The sequence below is a fragment of the Phodopus roborovskii genome, unplaced genomic scaffold, assembly GCF_943737965.1.
Source record: "Phodopus roborovskii unplaced genomic scaffold, PHOROB, whole genome shotgun sequence".
In the NCBI taxonomy this organism is placed as follows: Eukaryota; Metazoa; Chordata; class Mammalia; order Rodentia; family Cricetidae; genus Phodopus; species Phodopus roborovskii.
Window position 1 is genome coordinate 4827285 of NW_026126416.1, and position 25837 is coordinate 4853121.

At 46.8% G+C, this 25837-nt stretch overlaps 1 protein-coding gene across 1 annotated transcript in view; it reads left to right on the plus strand.

Moving 5' to 3' along the window:
• Positions 1–9371: 9371 nt before the first annotated feature.
• The window catches only part of Camsap2 (calmodulin regulated spectrin associated protein family member 2), a 59066-nt gene continuing 42600 nt past the window's right edge, over positions 9372–25837 (plus strand). Inside the window, exons 1-2 of the mRNA XM_051183208.1 lie at positions 9372–9858; positions 23642–23901. Coding sequence (XP_051039165.1) covers positions 9720–9858; positions 23642–23901 — 399 coding nt within the window. The 5' untranslated portion in view covers positions 9372–9719. The remainder of the gene's footprint in view (positions 9859–23641; positions 23902–25837) is intronic.

The following is a 25837-nucleotide window of genomic DNA, read 5'->3' on the forward strand; positions in this document are numbered from 1 at the left end:
CTCCCCCAAAGGAAAAGTACCTGGGATCCTAGTAATACAATTTAAAAGAACATCTTGTGATTTAAAAAAAAAAAAAAAAAGTCACATAATGTTCTAAGCTGATATAAATGTTTTAAAAAGTGCAGACCTCTGTCTTTGGATTCCGTAAGACCGTAACTAACTACTGAAGTGCGGAAGGCCTTGGGATGAGGGTCACGGCCCACCCACCCTTCTTTCCATGGGCAGAACCTCCCTGGCATTGTTTTCCTAAACATTTTCTCCAGGCCCACGAAATGTCTAAAGGACACCACTCAAAGCTTTGAACTATGGTTGCTTATTGCAGCATTCTATCAGCTGGAACGATGCGGAGAATAAATGATTTCTCTAAATTGAACGCTGCTTTTATCTTTTAAGGAGAGACTTTAAAATGAAGACATGGGTGTGTGCACATGTGTGTCTGTGTGCTACTTACATGTGAGTGTGCGAGCTTATGCACTCATGCTCACAGAAACGAAGGCTAGAAGACATGAGGTTCCTTCTATTGCTGGCCGTCTTACTGCCTTAAGACTGGGTCTCTCGCGCTGACCTGGAAGCTTGTTGTTTCAGCTAGGCTGACTGGCCAGTGAGATGTCAGGAGCCTTCTGCTGGCTCCCTCCATATTACTGGGGACATGGCCACTCATAGCTTTTTTTAATGTGGATCCTGGGAATTTAAAATCAGGCTATCATGCTTGTTTCCGTTGCTGTGAAGGGACACCATGACCATGGCAAGTCTTATAAAGGGAAACATTTAATTGGCTGCTTACAGCTCAGAGGTTTAGTCTATTATTGTCATGCTGGAAGCAAGGTAGACATCGTGCTGGAGCTGAGAGGCCCAGCATTTTCATCCAAGGGCAACAGGAAGTGAACTGTCTCACTGGGTATGGCTTGAGCATATACTCGACCACAAAGCCCACCCCTGGAGCAACACACTTCCTCCAACAAGGTCCCATCTCTTTATACTGCCACTCCCTTTGGGGGTCTTCTTTGAAACCACCACACCCACTGAGTCATGCCCTCACTCTCAATGTCTTTTATTATTATTATTATTTTTAATGCCTGGGTGTTTTGTATGTGTGCTCTCTCCTAGTACTGGGGACAGAATCCAGGGTCCTGAGCTTGAACAACTCCTTGACTCTCCCTTTAAAAAAGACGTCGGACTGTTCAATCCATATCAGGCGTTTGTGCAGTATGCCACGCAAAGACTAAGCGTCGGGTGAAACTTTTACACTTAGTTCTATCTTACTTTTAGTTTTTAGTTTGGGGGATTAGACCCAGAACCTCACACTCGTTAGACAAACTTCTACCACCGAGCTGCACCTTCGGCACACCAACTAGATTTTATGTTTTAGAAGAGGTAACTGTATGGAGAGTCAATAAGGTCCCACCGTAACACACTCTCCCTGGAGAGTTTATGGCTTTATCACATATAATTACGCCATAAAATGATATGCAACCCATTAGAAACATCTTGAAGTGTCCAGTGCGAAATGGTTTATTGACTGATATGAGTTTCCTCAAGATAGAATATACACTGCTGCCTAGGAAGTAATTGCTGAGGTGTCTACCAAAAAAGCATGAACAAAACTCATTGTTTGTGGACCACAGGGATAAGTGCTAAGTCAAAGATTTCACACATACTACCAATAGATCATTTTCCCTTATAAATACCCAACTTATTACAGGTAGAACGGACAATTCTTCCAGAAACTTTGCCATGCTAATGCAAAATATTTTTTTTGAGAAACAATACAAATAACCTCTGTCTGTGTGTTTTTTTTTAAGCTGTTTGTCTGATCTGTGCCAGAAAGCTTTCTTCTTGGCGAAAGACAATGTGGTCTTGAAAATCTATTCTTCCTGTTTGGTTCATTAATGAAAACAACAACCTATTATAATTGGACTACTCATAATTATTTTAAATGCCTCCTAAATCTTTTGCTAGGCAACTGGTATTTCCCCAAAGGCTCACTTGGAGTCCTTGGGATGTCCGTCCGCAATGGGCACAAAAATAAGTGACCAGACGGCAGGACTTTTGGGTGTTGAAAGCCCCGCGAGCTTGAGTATTAATGGCTTAGTGCTATTGGGAGCCGGGGTGGGGGGGACTTGCAGAGGGGCCTGGTGGGGGTCACTGGGAGATGCTCCTGCTGGCCATGGAAACTCCACCTCTTTTCTCTTTTGCTCCCTTCCTCACGGTGATTTTGGTTCCACCATGAGCTCCTTCTATGTGTGCTATCTTGCCTCAGGCCCAAAAATGAATGGGGTCAACAAATCATGGAGAAAACCATCTAGAGCTGTGGGACAAGCTTTCCCCTTTAAGAAGTGGAGTTAACACAAGGAGGGTGGAGAACATCTGTCGTCTTATAGGGCTGAGCTTGGAAGGGGTGGGTGGGAATGCTAAGCTAATATTCTACCACCGAGTTACACCCCTGAGTACTACCTAAGCAACCCAAAATGATGCAGCCAGTATCAAGAATTCCAGGATAGCATGGGCTACAGAGAGAGATCTTGTCTCAGAAAAGAAAAAAAGAAAAGAGGCTGGAGAGATGGCTCAGTAGTTCAGAGTGCTTACTGCTCCTGTGGAGAAGCCACATTTGGTTTCCTGCCTCTGCCTCCTGGATGCTAGGATTAAAGGTGTGTTGCCTGGGCTATTATTATCCTGTCTTATGTACAACTGAGTATTTGTTATGATACAAAGTAAACAGTAAATATTTTTCTAAGCAAAGTAAAACGTTCTGCACTACACAGGAATAAGACCTACGGAGGTAAGCCCCTCTATGTGACATCCAGATGCTCACACACAAGGCTTGCTGCAGGGGAGAGGTGACTTTTCTTTGTGCCCACATCCGCGCAAGTCTTAGATTTTTCACTTTTATTTACGAATGGAGAAAATGTTCTCGGTTTTATTTACAAGTGGTATTTATTATTCTGAACGTGTTCATTTAATTTGATCTTTAGCAAATGTTTCACAGTACCAGAAGAAATCTGCTTAAGCTGATTTACAATGGATTAATAAATGCACTCTTGGATTTCCTTCTGCCTATAGGAACCTCTTGGGTTTGGAAACGGGAGAGGGTACCTCTGTGAATCTTTAGCACACCAGGCCTTTTGTTGATTTTCTTTTCTTGCCAATTCCAGCTTGTATTTTGAACACCCTAAAAGCAAAGTATTTCTCGAAGTTACCTAATTTCTCTGAGTCATCTAAATTCCATAAAAGATAACGTTTCAGATGCCGGACAGTTGTGTCTTTTCAAATCCCCAACGACGAGCTATAGTTCCCCTCTCCTAGTCTTTCCCAGGGCCTTTAAATGAACAAAAGGACACTGGACAGGAAGTCACCGTTCTCTGGTCTAGAAAACTATGGGGAAGAGGAACAGATGACAAACGGAAGTTAGGATAAGGAAGGCTGAGGTTCATTAAAAACCCTCCTGCCATCCTAGCTTAAGGAGCGAACATCCTGAAGAAGTGTGGTACAGTTTTCCAGCTGGAAGGAATAAAGTGAACATTTTCACCGACGGTTCAAAATCTATTTTAAAGGAAATCCACAAACATTTCAGTGTAGCTATTCACTTTTTTTAAAAAAATATTTTGTTTGATGCCCACGTGCACATGGACCGCACACCATAAGAAAGCGCTGGTAATGAAAGCCTAGGGCAGGGGACAGAAATGTTCGTGGAGAAGGAGGCAGTGAAGTTGAGTATTGAGAGAGGAAAGGGTTTCAGTAGCTCACCGAGTCACCAAGGACATCACAGAAACTGGTCAAACCGATTAGCCAAGGAGTGGCTCAATATACCAAAGTCCTGACAATAGTTTGGCTTTATGTGTACAGGCGAGTATTGAGGAAACATGAAGGCAGACACAAGCCATTTTGTACAGGGACCTCGAAGTCAAGGCACAGATTTAGGTATATCTGTCTGATAAGCAACAGGGTAGGGCAATTCTGTAACTAGAAATCGGGAGGCAGAAGTTTGGGCGTCAATGCTGCTGTTCTCAGAAAGACCTTAAGGAATTCCTTATTCTGTCTGAGCCTTCACCCGCCATCTATAAAACGAGACTCACAGCCACGCTAGATGCTAGTTTATGAACTCACTGAAGCTTGCAGACTCTAGGTAGTTCTGACTCTTCACACTTCAGGGTTAGGAAGATTAGTGGGCTAGCCTGGGCATTCAGAAAGCAAGTGTGAAGCCTTCAGGAACACAAAAGAGTAGGTAGATGTACACGAATTGAAACGAAGCAAGAGCAGCAGCAGCAGCAGCAGCAACAGAAACAAGAAACAACAACGCCCCCTCCTCTCCTTTGCTGCTTTGTGTATCTGTGCATTATCCAGGCGCTGGTTCCGCAGGGCTGGAGGTCAAACCTTGAGTCCCTTGCAGGCAAGCAGTGCGTACCACCAGTAAACTAAGCAGTCAGCTAATTTTAAAAAATATGTATATGTATACATACACGGAACGTGCTGACATCCTAGAGTTGTTCTGTGTTTTCCTCAACCATCTCGTGTTTGGGCAATCTCTCAGTGTGCTGAAGTGGACGCCTACATATTCCAATCAGTTCTCTGCCAGTGAGCATTTGGCTTGTACCTATTGAGTTGATCAAAACAAAACAAAATCTTCCCAGCTAACTAGAGGCCATTCTAGAATTCCAACCCTTGCTGACTTCTCCAGGCTCTGCTGATGTGTTGACTAAACACCACAGGACTCCTGTATTTAACCAACAATAGTTGCATTTCCCCCCCCCCCCCCAGAGTTCTTCCCTTTTGCATTTGATCTCTAGCTTTGCTGGAAGGTCCTATTTCCTGCTCTGTAATTTCCCTTAAATTTTCTGCGCAGTAAAGCCAGGCGGAAGTATAAAAGTAAAGATTTAAAGGCTGAGTGCCAGCCACATGACCGATTTGACCTTCATTTGTAATCTGGAAAGACACTTAGATGCCATCTCCGTGGTAACCGTTGACCTTAGATGCTGCTGTGCCCACCCACTGTTACAGCAGTAGAAATCTGAGAACAGAGCTGCCCTGACAACCACACATCTTAAGTAAAGAAAGGCGTTGACCTGGGGTCTTTGCTTGTAGCGGAGTAATCTTTCAGTCACCTCCAAACACTCTTACCTGTCTTCAGTGGTGTTTAAAAATGATGGCAGCTTTACTTCCTACTCAGGAAAGTTGGTTTGCATACGGAATAAGTAAAGGAACAATTTGACATAGGATCTGAGAAAATCCCAGTGCTGGGCCTGGGAACCTGGGGCCAGGTTTCTCCGTTCTGTTCAGACACTAACTGACTCATGGGCTTCTCATGGGAAGTCATGCGGCTTCTGTGTGTTTCTGTCATTCCAGGCACAATCATAGCACACTAGACTGATGAGGTAATTCTAGTAAAAGCCTGTTAGTTCTTCAGATGGCAGCCATAGATGTATCTAGAAATGATACATGGCCAGATGCCTGTCTCACACTGGCTTGTTAGAGGCAGCTACACATCCAACTAAACCCACTATTGTTATCAATTAGCCAGAATTCCCTCACATCCCTCTCCCTGGTCTGTCTGTCTGTGTCTATGTGTATGCTTGCAGTAGAACCCAGAGTCCTGTGAATATTGAGTGATCTACCTTGAGCTGTGTTTCCAATTTCTATTCTTAACCTAGACGATTTGGTTTTCTTATCGTCTAGTTCCTAAGTTTCGGCAGCCTAATGTCTTCTAATTACTTAAGCCTTCTGCTCAGTGGTTTTATCCACCTAATGAGGATAATAGGGCTGTGATGAGATTAAATAAGTTAATATATGCAGAACACAGGCTGGTGCACAGACGGTGCCCAGTGAGTTCTAGATGCTCACTGTAACCCTGAATAGACCTGCTCTCTCTCTCACACACATACACACACACACACACACACACACACACTATTTAAAATAATTAGCGCTCTCTCCCTCACCCCACCCCCTCCCTCTCTCTCTCTCTCTCTCTCTCTCTCTCTTTTTTTTTTTTTTGGTCCAGGCTGGTCTCAAGCTCACTATATATCCCAGGATAGCCTTAACCTGCCCATCTTCCCGTCTCCACTTGCCAAGAGCTGGGATTCCTGGTGTGTACCCCAAGATACAATGCTGGAGGTCAAACCCAGGGTTTCTTACATGCTAGGCAAGCACTTGGTAACCTGAGCTACACTATGATGACGTTTTCTGTGGGGTTAACAAGGTTTTTTAACTTCTGGTGACACAGACCTGACAGTGAAGACAAGCCAGGCTTTTTAGGTCACAGAGGCTCCCAGTTTCCACGTTTTCCCCTTAAGAGTTTGCCGTTACCTCTTCCTCCTTCTTTCTCTACTATCTTCCTTCCTTCCTTCCTTGTCTTTGAGACAGGGCCTCATGTAGCTCAGGTTGACTTTGAACTTACACAGCCTAGGATGGTGATGACCCTCTGATCCCAGGCCCAGGTTACCGTGCCCAGCTTAGCAAAGCTGCTTCTTCAGCTGTCTGGGTCAACACTCAATCCTGAGCACTTGGGACTCACTCCATCGACACTGGCCGATGCGCGAATGAGTACACACAAATCTATCGAAAGGCCCTGAGGAAAGAGGTCTGCTCGGAGGTTCAGGATTTCCAGGAGACGGGAGGGGAACAAGGTAATGGAGACAGAGCTGTAGGTATGGGGATGAGAACCCCCGAGGGTCAGAGACCCCCAGGCCTAAAAACCAAAAGCAGAAGGAAGCTGTGCAGCTGGACCAGCAAGCCCAAAGAATCACCAGGCTTAGTTTTTGCTTCAAACAAAGTCTGTTGTCTTCGGAAGGCGGAGGAGGGCATTTCTTTTCCGAGGTGATCGTCCGCAGAGATTTCCAGCCTTAACAAGGACCATTCTGAAGGTGTCACAAAGAGCACCCTATTAGAGTGTCTGCCGCCCTGAAAATGAACCCTGTTTCTTTCTACTCAGGGCGTCTCCCTGCTGATGGCAGCCTCCCACTGTGACCCCCAATAGTTTCCCAGCCTCCCCGAGAGTAAAAGCAGCTCATTGTTTCAGGGTTTCCTACCTCGTTCCTAAACACACTCCTCCTCCACGTGCTCCCTTCCTTGCCTGCTTTACTCAGGTAGAAATGGTTCTCAGTGAGAGTCAACGCGCACGCACGCCTTGAGACCCCTGTCTGAGCACAGGGCTGTGCTAGATCACACGCAGCACAAAGGCAGGCGACTGCGCCTGCCTTCGAGAATCTTCTATTTGCTTGTAGATTCATATAATGACAGACGTAGTTCTTCAGTAACACTTTCTTTTTCTAGGCTGTAGATTTAACTTGATATATGTATGATCCAGAATCCGGTTGAAATTGGATGTAAGGCCATCCATTAGATGTACCAGACGTCTCTAAGACACCTTCCGAGTACCCCTCCCTACCCATCTCTCTCTGCTGTGCTTTTTTATCTCTCGACGCATGAACCGTTTTTACACTATGTGCTGTTTATCTGTGAATGTGCCAGCCACTATACAGAGAGGGGGCAGGAGCCCAGGAAAGTGCCCAGGAGTGGGCACAGAAGGCCTGGGCCTGAATTTGAAGCTGGTCCCGGATACAAATGGACCCAGACATCTTGGCCATGTCACTTGAGCTCTGATCGTCAGTCCTACATCTAGAACAGGAAGACAATTAGTGCCCATTTCATCAAATAGATACAGAAACTAGTTACCGTTTGAATGTGCTTTGGCCGATAGTATTTACATGTAAATAAGCTAATTTTACAAAGGACCTCACCTGCGAGAAAAACCCTATTAGTATTAATGGAATTACCGAAAAATATGCCAATCCCCTAATGGCATATTGCTATTGGTGGCATTTTCCGCCCGTGCTTCGAATTGTTAGCGGGGCTTATCTGTAATGCCTTATTGGGTCCAGGGAGCAGTGTTTTAAGGGATTAAGCAGAATCAAAAGGGAGGGGTTTGTCAATGGAGATAGTAGGGTCCTAAGCGCCTGCTCTCAAGTTTCCTGTCTTCCCTCTCAATGGCTGATGAAAATGGGGAGAACCTAGTTGTACTAAGTCAGATAGATCTGGGTTCAAACTGCGAGTGCGCCTTTCCTATATCTGCCGTTTCAGACGCTTTTCTGGGCGTCAGTTCTCTCATCTGTAAAATGGAAACAACGCAGGATTACGTGATCAAAATTAGACTACAGTGTGCTAAAGTAAGATGCCAGGAATTAGCAAGCTAAGTAAGCTCAGCATTAACCAGGGTAGCATTCACCTTTTAACAGAGCGGCTGCCGTGAGGGTGAGCATCACACAGGTGCCAGGGATGGACCATGTCATCTCTGTTAGTGACAGTTGGAGAGTGGCACACAACGCGAGGAGAGTTATGACATGGATGATATGCACCGCTCTGGAAACGGTTGGGGAGGCGCCCATACGACCGCTCTGCTTGGGAAGTTGGCAGTAACTATCAGGGAGGCTCTCTGGAGCCACTGCTGTGGAGGGGCTTAAAGTCACAAGGACAGAGAAACCACAGCGACAAGGAGGACCAGCAACCCACAGGTCTGAGAAAGCATGCCCGTATCTGGGAACGGAGAGGGTCCCCACGAAACGAAATTCATAGAGATCTACGTGCGTCGGTGGGTAGTATCAAGTTAAGAATGGAGACTCTTAAAACTGACCTTCAACTCTGGTTAAGCCCCTGCGGGTGCCTCTTAACCCGCTGCATCCCGCCCACCCCCATAACTCCGCGGTCACGCAGCTGTAAACACCTCTCTCTCTCTCCGGGTCACTGCGGGCGGGCTGGGGGACTAAACGGGTGCGCAGGGCAAGTTCGCTGCAAGCCAAGTTTGCAACCACGCGCGCGCGGCGGCACAGGCAGCGTGGAATACGATCCGTGGTCTCGGCCGCCCCGCGCGCTCACTGCAGGGCCAGGCCCGCGTCCTCCCTTCCTCCCCTGCCCTCCTCCAGCAGCGCCGGCCGCAGCAGCCCAAAGCCGGCCGGGGACGGCGCCGACTGCAGCCGGGCGCTCCGCTGATTCACGGAAAGGGGCGCCGGGGTGGGGTGGGTGGTTGGGTGGGTGGAATCTGCGGCTGCGCATGCTCGGCGCGAGGCCGCGGCGGGGTGGGGGGGGCGTGGGCCGGGCGAGCCAAGCGCATGCTCAGTCCGCCCCATCTGCTCTCCTCCCTCCTCCCGGTCCCCATCCAGTGCCGCAGCCGGAAAACCGCAGCGGCGGCGGCTGCAGGGGAGCGAGGCGCCGGCTGCGGGAGGCGGGAGGCGGGAGGCGGGAATACACACGAGGACCAGGGCGGAGCCGAGGGCCCGGTGCTTTGCTCGGCATCGGCCGCGAGCTCCGCCGAGGAGGCGGCGGGGCGGGCGATTCTGACGTCCCGGGGAGGAGGGGGAGGGAGGAGGGAGAGGGGTGGGTGGGAGGGGGCGGCCGCGAGTGAGGCGGGGCGTGCGCGCTGCGCTCGGCTCCGCCATGGCCGGGACCTGATCGCCCCGGCTGCCCCGCCGCGCCCGAGCGTCCCGGGCCCTCGCGGCCGCCGCCCTCCTCCTCCTCCTCCTCCTCCTGCGAGCCCGTGTGAGTCCACCGAGACAAAGGCGACCTCGGCGGGCGCCGCCTCACGCCTGTGCCCGGGGGCCGCGGCGGCGGGGCTCGCGATCGGCACCGCCGAGCGTCTGCGCGCCCGGAGCCCCGCGCCCCGCGCCCCGCAGGCCCGGCCCCCAGTGCCCTGTCGGCCGCACCATGTGAATTCGGAGCGGCCGCCGTGAAAGATGGGGGATGCTGCGGACCCGCGGGAGGTGAGGAGGACCTTCATTGTCCCGGCCATCAAGCCCTTCGACCACTACGACTTCTCCAGGGCCAAGATCGCCTGCAATCTGGCCTGGCTGGTGGCCAAAGCCTTCGGGACAGGTAAGCGGTGTCATCCCTTCCTCTTCCTCCCGGTGCTGTCCACATCCCGGTTTTTGTTCCTGACTCCAACCCCCCTCCCTGCCTTCCTCCCGCCCTTCCTCTCTCCTTCCCTCCCCATGCATGTCTTCCGGTGCAGGTTCAGGGAGAGGGTGATGGTGGTGATGATGATGATGGCAGGCTGGCAGAGGGAAAGAAAGAAGGCAGGGTGTGTGGTCTTCAGCGAGGTGCCCTTGACTGATCGCGGGAGGAGGGTTGGCCGGCCCGGTCGCCTTTTATCGGGTAGCGTGAGTGAGTGTGCGTGTCTGAACTGAAGGATCACAATTGTCGTGTTTTCCCAAAATGGCTATAATTTGTGGCGTTCCCCTCATTGTGCTGCATACATTTCCCACTCAGTCATGATCGTGGTTGCCCTGCCAAGAAATCTTGAGTTTCTTTATTACTGGGAGAAGGCGGATGGATGGTCCGTGGTACTGTATTGATTTTGACATTTGTAATGGTGGCTGCTATTCAGGCTCTCTAGGATGAAAGGTGGTCCCCGTGGAAGTGCAGCCTTCCATACTCCTCATCTCAAATCCTCATCAGGCCACCCGTTAAAACCAGTCTTGGTTCTCACTTAATGTCGTCGAGACATATTCCTTTTTCCAGATGTATTTTGACAGCACAAAATCAGATAAACAAAACGTCCTTGCTTTGGGGTTTCCTTTTTGAAGTAGAAGTGATTTTTTTTTTCGGGGAGGGGGGGCATGTGCTGTTGACACAGAAACCCTGTAGTACAGTGGCAATTCAACACTCCCTTCATAGCCCAGTCTTTGCAGAATAACAGGAAAGGGACCTCTCCTGCTGTAATTCCTTAGCTCTTGCTTTAGGAGCTCATGTTGTGGAATGCTTTAAAAAAAAAAAAAAAAAAATCAGAGAAGTCCGGCAGTGCTTGCATACTGTTGTCTGGATGTTTTGTGGACGATGACTGATTTCCAGTTTCGGAACTGTGGAAATACGTGGCTTAGTGGTTTAATCGTGCTTGAGTGTTTAACCTTACACATAGGCGAGTGTTTTCAAGGTTAAAGTAGATTCATTCTCTCGTTTAGAAAAGAATTTGCATTAGTTTAGAAGGAGTTTTTATGTTAATAGGAAGCACAGGTAATACTTCTAAAAAAATGACACAACTAACGGGAAGCAGTATATGAAGTATCTATTTGGAAAGCAAATGTGGCTCTTCACATGCTTGGAAAACGGGAACTGACAGGAGTTTCCTGTGTGGAAGGAACCTAGAACACAGAGAGGACCAAGTGAACGTTCTGCCGTTCACCCTCCCTGAGGCTTTTGAGCAGAAATGCCCTACTTTGGATGTATGTCAGGCTGGTCACTGGATTCTGGAGTACTAGACCACCCTTGGGAAGAAAGGAAGTGAAGGGACATACTATCAGTGGGTTCCGACTCACAATGCTGATGTCAGTGTGCCCCACGTTTAAGCAGCAGGAAGCCAGGGCAGCAGTTGGCATGGACAAAAAGGTCTAAGGCCTTAGGAGAGCAGCTCACAAGTTGACACAGTTTTTAAAGTGTGTGTGTGTGTGTGTGTGTGTGCGCGCGCGCACGTGTGCATGTATTAATGTGTGTGTGCTTGAGTGTATGCGTGTTTGTGCGAGTGTATGTGTGTATGTGTGTGCACACCAGTGTGTGTGCGTGCATGTGTGTGTGTGCGCGTGTGTGTGCATGCGTGTGCGCGCGCATGTGCTGAGACATCTCCCTGTGTATGTTCAGGGGGGTTGTCCTCAATAAGGAGCCCAGACTGACTTCAAACTCGCAGTAATCCTCTTCCTTAGCACTAGGCCTCAGTGCTAGGGTTAGAGATAGGTGTCGTCCTGTCTCCCCTTTACTCTGCTTTATCGACAGTCTTTTAGAAATGTTCAAATTGTTGTATTACATTTATATGCCTGCATGCATGTGCACACACTTACCCGTCAGAGGACAACTTGCTGGAGTTGGTTCTCTCTTTGCCAGGTGGGCTCCAGGCTCCAGGCTCCTCTCTTTACCAGGTGGGCTCCTTGTCAGACGCTGAAGCAAGGGCTTCTGTCCACCGAGCAGTCTTACTGGCCCCTTCCTAACTTTTGATATACAACATATCATTAGTTTTAGAACTGTATGTTGGAAAGGCAATTCAAAATGACTAACACAGACTAAATTGTGGGCAAGGAGTAAATACATTGAATTACAAAACCAGTAAGAATAGCATTGTGATACCTAGAAAGCAGATATGAGATATTTACATGAATAATATTCTTGTCCTGAAAAGTATTCCAAAGGACCCATCTTTTAGAGAGTGTGTGTATTCATTAGTTTTTGGTTTTTGAAAGACAGTGTCTCATGTTGCCTAGAGTGGCCTTGGATTCACCCTATAACTAAGAATGACACTGAACTCCACCCATCCTGCCTCAGTTTCTGGAGGGTGTGCTGGGGATTATGGGCCCCAGTCTTAATAGTTTGATTTTCTCCAAGACTGTAGCTATGGTTTTGTTTAAATAAAGAATGAGTTTGTGTAGATGAATTTACAGCCACAGCAGGTATTCTGGTCACTAAAGAGGAGGCTCAACTGTGCGATGAGGGCTGCTGTGTTTGGTAACAACACATTTAAGAGGTGAAGTGGCTGAGGTTGCCTTAAACGTTTTGTTGGTTTGACTCTTCTACCTGATGGGTGTAGAGTCTCTTGGAGTGACTCCCTCTCTCTCATTCCACACACTCCTGTGTGTGTGTATTGTATGACAGGGTTTTACTGGAAAGCCCTGGCTGGTCTCCAACTCACATGCAGACCAGACTGGCCTGCAACCTATAAGGTTCTCCTGTCTCTGCCTTCTAAGTGCTGGGATTGAAGGCATGCATCACTATATTCCGCGTGCGTGCGTGCGTGCGTGCGTGTGTGTGTGTGTGTGTGTGTACACAGGTTGCTGTGTAGCTCTGGCTAGCTTAGAATTCATGGGAGTCATCCTATTCGGCCTCTTGAGTACTGGGATTGCAAATGTGAGCCATCATCCCCCCCCAGGCCCATTCTATAGTGTCAGTTTATCATTTTAACCTTAGTAGCTATATTTCCTTTGTGTGTGCGCATGTGTGCGCGCATATGTGGGCGCATGTGTGTGCCTCTGTCCCTGTCCTGGCCTTAGGCAGAATTGCTCTCCGTTCTTTGAAACAGGGTTTCTCATTCATTGAACCTGCAGCTCACCAATCTGGCTAGAATTGTCTGGCTAGCAAGCCCCAGGGATTTTTTTTCTTCCCTCTGGGTGCTGGGATTATAGGTAGGTGCTCCCACCAATCCTGGCTTTTTTTGTGTGGGATCCAAAGTCAAGTTCTCTTGCTTGTGTAACAAGCACTTTTACTTAAAGACAGCGCCATCTTCCTAGCCCCTCTTCTCCCTTATCCCATCTAGTTAGTGGTATAAAATCATTTGCTGTTGTAAGTAAACCTTGTCACATTTCTTTATGTCCCGGCAGATATTGTTAAAATCTTACAGAAGTCCTGACTCCTAAATATTTACAAGGACTGTTAGAGCATTGAGCAGCCATGAGGTGAACAGAGACTCCGAGCGGAGAGGACATTTGGGACGTTATTGCAAGAGTCTAGGCAAGAGGTGATGAGGGCTCAAGGTGGGGTGGAAATAGTAGTGCACCAGCTGTATTCATTGAGCAGTTACTGGGTATCATACACTTGACACATAGTATCTCATTTTAATCCTAGTGATGGCCTTAAGAGGTGGAAACTGTTACTCCTCCCAGTTTTACTGAACAGGAAAATGAGTCTCCCGCCCTTATCCAAAGGCATCAAACCAGTGCAAGGAACTAGGATCAAAACCAGGGAAGTCTGACTTGGTGTCTGCTTTAAAAGTTAAGAACTATCTTACACGGGCCAGAGGAATGGAGAAGGAGCAAGTGGCAGAGAGGAGGGGCTGAGGAAGTTTAACCCTTTGTGCTTCTAAAGGACTGAATTTGGATTTGGGATCCATGGGAGATTTTGAAGAGTATGAATGGGGATAGGGCCGCCCCAAGATTCAGAGAAAGGGAAATTTGGAGACTTTTGCGACTGGGAAATAAAACTGTGACACAAGTTAATGGGGAAGCTGCAGGGTGGATGGGAAGGCAGCTGTTTTTGACATTCTTGAGCTGGGTGTTTTAAGTCCAAGTAATTGTCTGAGAAACCCAGTAAAGCCAGTGGTTACGAATGAAGTGTGATCCCGAAGCCGAGGCTGGAGTTACTAATTTGGTATTCTGTGGATAGTAACTGCAACTGGAGTTGCAAGTAGATGTGACTGCAGAGGACGAGGAAAAGGTTAAAGACAGTTCAGAAGGAAAAGGAGGCAGAAGCAGAGTGCTTGCAGTTAAGAATTGCGTTGTGGGAGCATGCAGGCTGTGAGATGGCTCAGCTTGACTTTGCTCCCCAGGAACTGCATGGTAGAAGGAGATAACTGACTCCAGTGCACATGCACTGTGACACAAGCCTCCCGCCCCCCCCAATAAGTAGATAAATTAACACATGTTTAAATTTTCGTTTAGAAGAAAGGATGATCGCGCTGAGACCCTAGGAGTAAAGGTGTTTGACAAACAGTGGTTTTAAGCAAAGAGGAAAGTCTAGCTGCTGTATAGGTAGGTCAGGATAAGAGCTGCCCAGTGGGGACAGTGACATTCAGAGAGACCGGTAGGGATGGAGAGTGGTGATGGAGGCTAGTCTGGAGAGATCACTTTGAGCTCAGCAGTCTGAAGTGAGGTCTGTGTAGGAAAGGAGGCGGTTTTAAACAAGACCCTGAAAATAAGGCATTGAGGATGGAGGAAATGGTTTGTATGCAGGCCATGGAGGGAGGACATCCAGGCGCCAACATAGAGTTGGCGAGGTTTGTGTCGTGAAGTCAAGGGAGAGCTAGCTTGGAAGGTAATTAGTGCACGGTAGGACTTACGACTGCATTTTGTTATTGCTGTTGTTGTCAGTAGATAAGTTATCCTAAACACACTGAGTTAAAATGAAAACTTATTATTTTATTACACCGTGTACTTTGAGTTAATTACTATTCAAAATGTTTTACATGAAATTTTCTTTTAGTTCTGAGAACAACCCTATGGGGCAGATATGTTATTTCTTTCCCCTAAGTCTCTAAATCAGGGTTTCCCAACTGTAGAACTATTGATCAGGTAACTCTTCACGCTAGGGGCTGCTCTGTACATTTTACAACTTTATCAGCCTCCTTGTTTCTTATCCAAATGCTGATAGTGTTCTCTGTGCTAGCAGGAGACGTGTAACACATTGCCAGGTTAAAAGGGTATTTTTATGTTAAAGCATGGGCAATATCCAGAGTGAAATAAAGAAGTTAGGAAATGTAGTTTTCCTTTTTAAAATAAGAGGAAAAAACAGGCATGGCGGGCTAATTAAGTTATCTTTGACCTTCTGGCTAAATCTAGTGAGAATTTTCCTGCCTGCCTGGGACCCTGACCTACTCAGTTTATGTTCTGGGCAAGGCGGCATCTTAGAAATCTTTTTCAGAAGCTCTCGTAGAGTACACTTTAAAGGCTGAACTGTGTACATAAGTGTTACCATAAAGGAAAAGGAGATGTTGGAAATAGCGTAGGAAATGGATTTGAGTTGGATGCAAGTTGTGGTGGGGACCCATTGGGTATTAAAGCTGGCAAATGTAGACACATGGGCTGGGTTGGAAGTGGGTAGGAGATAGTGTTGTTGTAATTAATGGAAAGCCCAACTCAAATCGACTAACAGTAGCGTCCTAACGTAGAATGGACTTGGATTTGAGTTTCGGGTAGGTGTCCAGGCGTCAGCCAGCAACCACAGTCCAGGGCCCTTCCTGATCATTACATGGAGGGTCTCAGTCTTTTCTTGCCATTTCCTGTTTCTTAAACTAAACCATTTGATGACCTCTCATCCGTGAATAGTAGCAGTCTACTTTTGTGGTCTCATTATACCTGTGGCCAGTGTTGATCCATCTGTAGACACTTCCATCCGAGTCTGAAACTGCCCCACCCACCCAAAGACAGAACTGTCTTTAAAATGTAACCATGCCCTGTGGTTACCGCAAGTCCCACACTAAGGCAGAAGCATTAGCGTTTCTGGTTGTATCATACATTTCTTTCTTTTTGTAGTTGTTTACTTGTCCTCGTCAGGATCTGCAACAGGGCCGATCATTCTAAGCTTTTTGTCTTTGTTTTTCTGATATACAGACCAGCTCTGTCTCATTTTGCCTTTCTTGCAGTTTGCTTGCTGGAGAAAGCAGACTATTTATTTGTGTAATATTGTCTTCGGTGTCAGCACCCCTGGGAACAAACCCAGAGGACTCTGGATCCTCCACACGGACGCTTGCACGTCCATGTTTATTATTATTGTATTCATGCTAGGGTAATGGAAACACTCTAAATGCTCATCAGTGCATGGATGGATAATGAAAATGTGGTACATATACACGGTGGAATGTTACTCAGCTATAAAGAAAAGTCAGTCGTGACGTTGGTAAAGAAAAAAGATGGATGCATCTGGAAAATATAATTTTAAGTGTGGTCTCTTAGAAAAACAAAAGCTCATGTTCTCCTCGATGTCCGGGTCCTGCCTGTAATGTATACATGTATACATACATGGGAATAGCTGTGAGTGTGGGAGAAGTCTGAGAATCGGGAAGGGAGTCCAAGAGGAGGGCCACAGGTGGTGAGGCAAGATGGGTCACTGGGACGTGAAGGTCGAAAAGGATCGTGTGGGGAGGCTGCAGGAGGGGCCCGGGAAGCGTCAGGGTGGAGAACCCCAGAAACAGTCTTCATTCAAAATGCCAGTGGTGTGCGACACGCTACATGCCAGTGGTGTGTGACATGCAACATGCCAGTGGTGTGCGACACGCTACATGCCAGTGGTGTGTGACATGCAACATGCCAGTGGTGTGCGACACGCTACATGCCAGTGGTGTGCGACACGCTACGTGCCAGTGGCGTGTGACACGCAACATGCCAGTGGCGTGTGACACGCTACGTGCCAGTGGCGTGTGACACGCTACGTGCCAGTGGCGTGTGACACGCTACGTGCCAGTGGCGTGTGACATGTAACGTGCCAGTGGTGTGTGACATGCTACATGCCAGTGGTGTGTGACACGCTACATGCCGATAAGAAGAGATCTTGGGTTTTGTTTTGTGGTGGGGTTTTATGCAGCTCAGCCTGGCCTTGCACATTTGTAGCCACAGGTGCCGCCTGACCCTCCTGCCTCTACTTCCCAGGTAGTAGTTGTGTAGTTACTGTGCCGTTACATGCAACTTAATGAAGTTTTTTATTCTTTACATTTCCAGTGTTGTTTAACGGGTTTCCTTTTTTCTTCTGTGTTTCTAAGTTGATACTTTGATTTAGGGAATAGATTACATCCAGATTATTTTAAAAAATGTGTGTTGTGTATGTGGATTTTGTTCTAACCAGGTGATACTTCATATCTAGCTATTATTCTGTCTTCTTTTGCTCGTTGGAATGCCCCTTTAAAAAGAAACTTCTTAGTCTGGCTGCGGCGGCGCACACCTTTAATCCCAGCACTCTGGAGGCAGAGGCAGGCGGACCTCTGAGAGTTCGAGGCCAGCCTGGTCTACAGAGCGAGTTCCAGGACAGCTAAGGCTGTTACAGGGAGAAACCCTGAGTGCTGTGTGGGAAGTTTCCCTAACACAGTGTTGACCTCTAAGCACCTCAGAGGTCTTGGAACAGAAAGCAGACACAATAACTTGAAATGCTCACTGTCGTGGTGTTAAATATGTCCCCAGGAAGAAGCGAGAGGAAAAAGGTAAGTTAGTGATGTAATTAGGGTTAGGGGGAGCAGGAAGAACATTTAAGTCTGCGGTGACAATGTTCTTACGTCCACCCTCTCCGCCACCTTAGTTTTCCTCGCTCTTGGTATGGTCCTTAGGACAAGAGTTGAGATTCCAGCAAAGAGCCCCTTGGGGAGACCCAGCCGTTGACACTTAGTGTTTTTGTCAGACAGAGCTGAGGAATGAGCATGTCTGCCCCCGCTGAAGCTCACAGTAAGCTTGGTGAAAGGTCACGGATTGTGTCCCTTGGGTAGCAAACTTAGAGGCCAAAGTGGGAATCATTGCTGGGTGGCCGGGTTGAGGACTCGTGAATATTAGTTGTTGTTGTTTTATAGCCCCTTTGAGTCTGTGTTTACTGTATCATAAATCTTTAGTGCTGTATGTGTGTACATATTTTTAGTATGAATACTCAGCATGTAGGTGCTTTGTGACTGTTATGGTATCTTTATTTTAACATTCCCTATGTTCGTTATACATAAACTACTAGCACTCCGATACATTCTATTAAGTCTCCGTTTGCTAAACTTTCCCTTACTTTAAATACCTCACGGCATAGTTTATAAACTACATAGTTTTATAAACTACAAACGCACTCATCTTTTGTAATAGAATTGAATAGTCTTAAAAGGAAAGGCACATTGAGATGTAGGGACCACAGGCTAAGTGGTACATTCTTTCCTTTTGTTAAAGGGAAATTGGACCAAGCTGTCAGTCACTGGCCCCTGGGAATTTAAAAGGATATAAAGCATAGGAAGGGAGGGCATTGCAACACACGTGACCACGATGTGCCACGAGAACATGGTTTCTAGAAGCCAAGTGTGGCTGGCAGACAGGAGCTCTTTACTCTTCTAGGCCAGAGGAAGAATTTCAATCCCCAGAGAAGGAAAAATAATTGAAAACCTTGGGATGGATGAGCTCTGTGCCATGATTGAATTTGCTTATGCAAAATAAGCAGAGTTTGACTAGAGAGAATGGGTGATTTTGTGTGTGTGTGAGTGAGTGTGTGAGTGTGTATGTGTGTATGTGAGTGTGTGTGCATGTGTGAGTGTGTGTGAGTGTGTGAATGTGTGAGGTGTGAGTGTGTGTGTGTGAATGTGTGTGTGAGGTATGAGTGTGTGTGTGTGCATACGTGTGAGTGTGTGTGTGTGTAAGTGTGTGTGTGCGCGCGCGCATGCGCCCGAGCATATGCACAGGTGCTTACATAGTGGTCAGCGTTTGTCTTCCTCTATTGCTCTTCACCTTCTAAACATTATTTTAAGGCAGGCTCCCTCAGAACCTGGAGCTCAGCACTTTGGCTATGCAGGCATGACAGCAAAGCCTCCAAGATTCACCTGTGTCGTCCCTCCCCCCCCCCCGCCTGGGCTTATAGGCGTGTGCTGCTCTGCCCAGCTTTTTACGTAGGCGCTGGGGATCTGAACTCGGGTTCCCTTGCTTGCACAGCAGACATTTTACCCACTGAGCTATTGCCTCAGCCCCAAGTAGGGTGTGCTTTGGCGTGAGAACAAAAATGAGTATGGGAAGATAAAATTAATCTATAAACACAGTGACTGAGGTGAAAAGCGCTCCTTCACGGACCAAAGAGACCTGAGCTGACACACTAAGGGAAGGTGTGGGCTCGGTTCTGGGTCCTTTAGGGGGCTGAGGGAGAGGGAAATAGTGATGGTGACGCCTCGGCTTCTGGCTCGTACAGCTGTATGAACACTGAAGTTCGCTGGTGTGTGAAACTCTGGGAGATCTCAGATGTGACAGCAAAGAGTGTCTTGAGCTCCTACATTTCCGCTTTACCTGGGTTTATCAACGGTGAACATACTGTCCAATTTTTCATTGTAGCCTCTCTTCCTTCTACACAAATATATGTGTACATTATACGTGTGTGTACTTATAAATATATGTGATACTGTTTTGACTATGCACTGGTGTAAGGAGTTAGGTTTTTCCGCCCGCCGCTGGTCTTGTCCCACCGCCGCGCCAGCCCCAATTAACACACTGAGCCTCTGTATTTGATATAATGCTGTTGGCCAGTTACTTGTTTCTTATTGGCTAGCTTAATCTAATATTTCTACGCGCTTTCGTCTTACCGGGGAATGGGGCCTGTGTCTGATCTTCCCAGACTCTCCATGTTGACTCCTCCTTACTACTTCCTCTTTCCTCCTTGTCTCCTGGTCCCGCCTGTCTTGCTTTCCTATTGGCCAACAGTGCTTTATTCATTAACCAGTATGAGAAACATGTTTACAGAATGGCATCTCCCATCACTCTGGGGACATTGTGCCCTCTCCATGCCTTCAGATATTTCACTGTATCTCTTTAAATGTAAGTTAATTCTCTTGGATAATCCCCTTTTTTAAAAAGAAAAATCAGAAAATTATCTGATATTTTCAAATCCACAACCCATGTTCAATTTTGTTTCAACGCTAATTATTGCTATTTTATTTCTCATTGCAAAATCAAATCCAGGATCATACATCATATTACACATTCACTTTTAATCTTTCATAGTCTTGTGGTCTGTCGTGACAGCAACATTTTGAAAGCCCAAGCAACCGAGTTACATGCTGAGTTGTGCGTCAAGCTTTTCCTTGGCGTCTGTGTTAGTCCTTGCCAAACTGCCTCTATGCTGTGTGCCTGGTAAAAGCAGCTGGTCTTCTACGGGAGTTGCCTGGCTCACTTTCTTCCCTGTGGTCCTCTTCGGTGCTCTGGAATGCCGGGGCCTCCTTCCACCTTGGGTCTGAGTGACTAGAATGATGATGAGGTCCTGGCATGGGTTCTGGCTGTGTCCTCGAATAGGGATGCCCAGAGACCATGTCCCAGACCCCCGGTGATGTCCGCCTTCTGTCTTCCATCTCCTCTGGCCTTCCTCCTTTCTTCTCCCGTGATTACCGCCACCACAGACACCACCTGTCTCCGCTGGCGGTTGTGCTGTCTTGCCTCTGTGCACAGCACCGTCTTTGCGTTCCACGGGCCTTTGGCAGGGGTGTCCCAGCACCCGAAGACGAGCCAAACCGCCCAAAGGAAAGATGTTCAAGTAGGAGAGAGGTTGCTCACCCACTGTGTTCCTCCCGGGGTGGCAGCGACTTGACAGCCTCTCACACACGGTGATGCCAGGAGGGCCTGGGCTTGGCAACACTCCTCGGTCCCACTCTTCCCAGTGTGTGAGCCTTCAGTTTTTTAAGAACAAAACGTACTTTTCATCTTAGAAAGAAACGAGTCAGGTATTTACAGAATGCCTCTAAAGTTGACTTATTTAACATTGTAGTGATTGAAGTTAACGCAGACCTGGGAAGACTACCACAGAGCTGCACATTCCCGGTAAATAAGATCACGTGACACACGGTTTTTCATTTCAGTCAGGGATGTTCACCGCGCTCACCTGAGCTCCAGTGAGCTCTTTGCGCTTAATAAAAGACTCATTTTTACTTCGTATGTATGAATGCTCTGTGTACCATGTGTGTGCCTGGCAGGATAGTATATATAATAAATAAGTCTTATTTAAAAAAAAATGCAAGCTCAGCCATGAGGAACAGGCTAGTAAGCAGCACCCCTCCATGGCCCTGGCACCCAGGTCTCAGCCCCGACTCCCTCAGTGATCAGTGATGGACCATGACAGACTGTGATGTGGCACTGTAGGCTGAAATAAGCCCTTCCCTCCCCAAGCTGCTTTTAGACTGTCTCAGTGGTCTGTCACAGCACTAGGACCCCTAACTAAGACAGTGGGATAAGTAAGCTTAAAATCTTAGTAATGAGCATGTACTTTTGTGTGTGTGTGTGTGTGTGTGTGTGTGTGTGTGTGTGTGTGTGAGTGTTGCTAGTGTTTAGATGCCAAGATTACCTGTATTACTCATTTTTACTGCTATTAAAGGAAACAACATCCACCTAGATATTTCATAATAATTATCTTTTCCTTTTTCTGGTCTTTAGAGACAGGGTTTCTCTGTGTAGCCCTGGTTGTCCTAGAACTTACTCTGTGGACCAGGCTGACCTCGAACTCAGAGATTCCCCCTGCCTCTCTCCCCAAGTGATAGGATTAAAGGCATGTGGCACCACTGCCCAGCTAATAGTTATTTTAACAAAATCTACTTAGACATTTAGAATCTTAGTATGGTTTTTCTTTAATGGATTTTCTGCTAATAGCGTCTCTGTAGGTACTATGATACTGAAACCTAGTGCTACCACTGAAGTCTGCCGTGGATGCTGAGCCCTATGTTCAATTTAAGTTTGCTCACTTTTGGGTAGGTAAGGCAGTTAGAAAGGAAGGAAAGCGTTTTCAGTTATTAAACATGGATGATATTTTTAGGTGTCTCCAAAATCCCAAATTTATAGATTCGCTCTGACCTCTTTCTGAGTCCTATATTTTCTGCTGCTCACTGGGTATTTCTATTTGGATATTTTTACTGTTATTTCAAACTCAACGTGTCTAAAACTGAGCTTACCCTCTTTCTTCCAGAATGGTGTGCAGCTCCTGTTTTTCCTTTTTCTAGAATACTAGCGCCCTTTCTGTATTAACTACTTTTCTGTTGCAATGATAAATCATGGTCAGAAGCAACCTGTGGGAGAGTTTCTTTTGGATTCTGTTTCCAAATGGGTGAGAATCTGCCCTGGCAAGGAGGCGTGGCAGCAGGGGCAGGAGCTGAGAACTCAAATCTTGAATCTCAAGTACAAAGCAGAGAGAGCAAACGCCTTTTTGTCTCTCAGAGCCCTTCCCAGTGACGCACTACCTCCAGCCTGGCTGCACCTCCCAGTCCTCCCCAAAGGATGCCACTAACTGGAACCATGTATTCAGACACCGTAGTCTATGGAGGACATTCTCAATCAAACCACTACACTTTGCTTATAACTTAGGTTTGATCGTCTTTGATTTTTATCGTGACCTGTGCTGTATGCCTGGGTACCTTCTGATGCCTTTACAATCTCATGTTTTTTACTGGCTTCAAATTTTCTTCCCCTCCTCCCCTCCCCTCCGCTCCCTCTTTAATGTGTTTTTGGTGTTTTGTCATGGCTGTTGGGTTCCCTGAAACTGGAGTTAGACACTTGTGAACTGCCATGTGGGTGCTGGGAATTGAACCAGGGTCCTCTGGAAGAGCAGTCAGTGCTCTTAATCACTGAGCCATCTCTCCAGCCCTACAGCCCCTCCCCCCAATGGGGGGTGATGGTGGTTTTGAGACAAGGTTTCTCTCTGGAGCCCTGGCTGTCTTGGAATTAGCTTTGATGACCAGGGTGGCCCCAAACTTAACAGAGATCACCTGCCTCTACCTCTCATGTGTTGGGGCTAAAGGCATATACCACCAACACCTGGCTCAAATTTTATTTTCTTACCCATGTAAAATAGTATTTCACCTGTTTATGATTTGTACAGTCACCAGTATTGAATGAAAGATTTTGAACAGAAGATCTTATCTAAATAGTTGTGATTTCCCCTCAATAACTTTGGCAGCCTAAGCAGAAGGAACAAAGGGGTCAGGGGTCAGGGTGAGGGGCAGTTAAGGAAGAGGGACCAAATAAGTTAGGCAGTCTTACTTACCACTTGGTAGCTGATTTCTCCCGTTGGCTGTGGTAGACAACAGTCTTCGGATAGCAGGTGCCTTCCCTGACTGACTGCTTGTGTAGCTAGTCACTGACAGGGTTAGCAACCTGCTTGAGACGCTGCAGGTGGGCGTGCCTTTATCATCACACTCTGAAGGCTTTTCTCCTAGTTTGCTCCTCCTGTTGTGTATCTCAGAACCATATGACCTCTAACGGGAATTTGTAGCTTTCCTTTTAGATCTTATGCCCAGATCCTCCTCATCCCCCTCAAAAAAAAAAAAAAAAAAAAAAAAAAAAAAAAAAATCGTCTTGCCAGTTAAAGGGATATTAATATTTTAAGGAATAATCTCAAGTTCTGTGATGTGAGTTTCAGGGATTATTAAATGGCATTTGTCTGTGTGTGTTTTTAAATAGAAATCTTATGAAAAGATTTTTCTCCCCCTTCGTCTTTATAGAAAATGTGCCTGAGGAGCTTCAGGAACCCTTTTACACGGATCAGTATGACCAGGAGCACATCAAGCCACCAGTTGTCAATCTGCTTCTGTCTGCTGAGCTGTACTGCCGTGCCGGGAGCCTCATCCTCAAGAGCGACGCAGCGAAGCCGCTCCTGGGCCATGATGCTGTGATCCAGGCATTAGCACAGAAGGGCCTTTACGTCACTGACCAGGAAAAATTGGTAACCGAGCGGGATCTCCACAAGAAACCCATACAGATGGTAAGCCTTTGTATATGCAAGAAATGCATGTCTGTGAATTGTGCCATAAAATAGAAGGAAGTACGTTTGAGAACATTTATGGCCTCAACACCTAGCCTTCTTGTTCCCGTAAAATTTGTTTCTGAGCGAAGGAAGATTTTGACAAACTATTTTGGAATATTCGGAGGCTTCTAATGTCTAGAAGAAACTATTATGTAAATTCCAACTATTTTGAAATATTTTTTTAAGTAAAATTTTCTTGTTTTAGAGATTAGCTATAAGGAGAGGGAAAATGAATCCTCGACTATTTTTATAAGACAAAAAGGGATTTGTAAATAGGGGATGGGGCTATAGCTCAGTGATAAAATGGGCACTTGAAATCCTTTGCCTGGGTTTGATTCCCAGAGCCATGTAAAGATCATACGTAAGGGGATGGAGAAAAATAACTCAACACACGAGTATCTAAGTGCTTTGTGCACGCATGAGAACTAGAGTCTGGATCCCAGCAGCCACGTTAAAGGCCAGGCATAGTCCTCGGTATGACTCTGCCACTTCAGGTAGTAGACACAGGATTGCTAGCCTGGCTAGAACAATGGGAGCTCCAGGTTCAGTGAGAGACCCCGCCTCAGAGGTGGAGGGATGGTGATGGACAGTTGACACTGCTGTGGCTTGCGTGTGTATGCACCTATGCACACATACATATGCACGCAAAAATAGTATTTATAGATGTGATGGAAAAAATGCAGAGGGAAAAATCACAAATGTGAACGTATTCATTTACCTGCTTCAGTCATGGCAAATTCTTATGCATTAGATGTTTTAGCTTACTTAATAAGCATTAACTCATTCTTATAGAAAATACTCGTAGACGTCGTCTAAGTGGAGTAAGTGTGTAAGAACTCATAAATAGTCTATAGACATGAGCCCAGATATTTTTAAGCTCACTGCGTGCTTTGGATAAATTTCACAAAATGCAGGTGTCATCAAGGATGCTAAGAATGTTACGAAAACGCAGGTCTTCTGAGATGGTTCAGTGGGTTGGAGTGCCTGGCGTTCCATCGCAGGGACCTGAGTTCAAATCCCCAACATTAACATACAACAAGCCAAGCGACATGATCCTGTCACCCTGCAGCCACAACACTGTGGGTGCGGATAAATGTCACTGGGGTCTGCTGGGCGCCAGCCTCGCCCCAGGTTCAGTGGGAGACTCAGTAGAACAAGGAGATGATAGATCAGGGCGCCCAGCACACAGGAGGGCACGCCCACACTTACCCTAAAACATGGTTTGCATGCTTAAATGGTTTTTCACGAGAAGAGTAGTCTGGCCGTAAAGGACTGTTTTAAAAACTCAGAAGAGTGGAGTGGTGTTACACTTTGTTTTTGGTTGTCTCTTTTAAAAACTCACTTTACCTGTCAGGAGTTGAGAGTAAGTTCTCGAGTAGTTTAGTTAAAAACTTGTAATAAACTATCCAGGGCAACCTGGAATGTGGCTCTTTGTCCACATAGGAGACTTTCGGTTCTCGCCGATGGCCCCAGATTCCCAATGGTTGTCCTGTCTGACGCTCAGCGCGCACACGCGTGTGCCATGTGTAAACCACCCACTAGCTCTAGGCACGATTAAACCCGCCTTCAGCGCCTCGGGGTTTACTATCTAAGATTCAGGCGGCAGCTGCGTCCACTCTGAGTAACTGGAAGTTTCAGGGCCAGGTAGATAGTCTTGCAGCACACCGTTGACATTGAAAGCGTGCGCTCTCACACGCTGCAAAGTATGCGGTAGGTAATCCGCATGGTCCTTAGCGCAGGGTGCCTGTCTTCCTTAACAAGGAAACAAACTTAGCCTACTTCCTTTCTGCATTCTGCCCAGTGCAGTTTGTATGTGTGAAGGTAGGATATGAAGGTTAGAAATAAGGGTTTGGTAGACATCTGTTTACATTACTTAGGTTTCTCTCACCCCGTC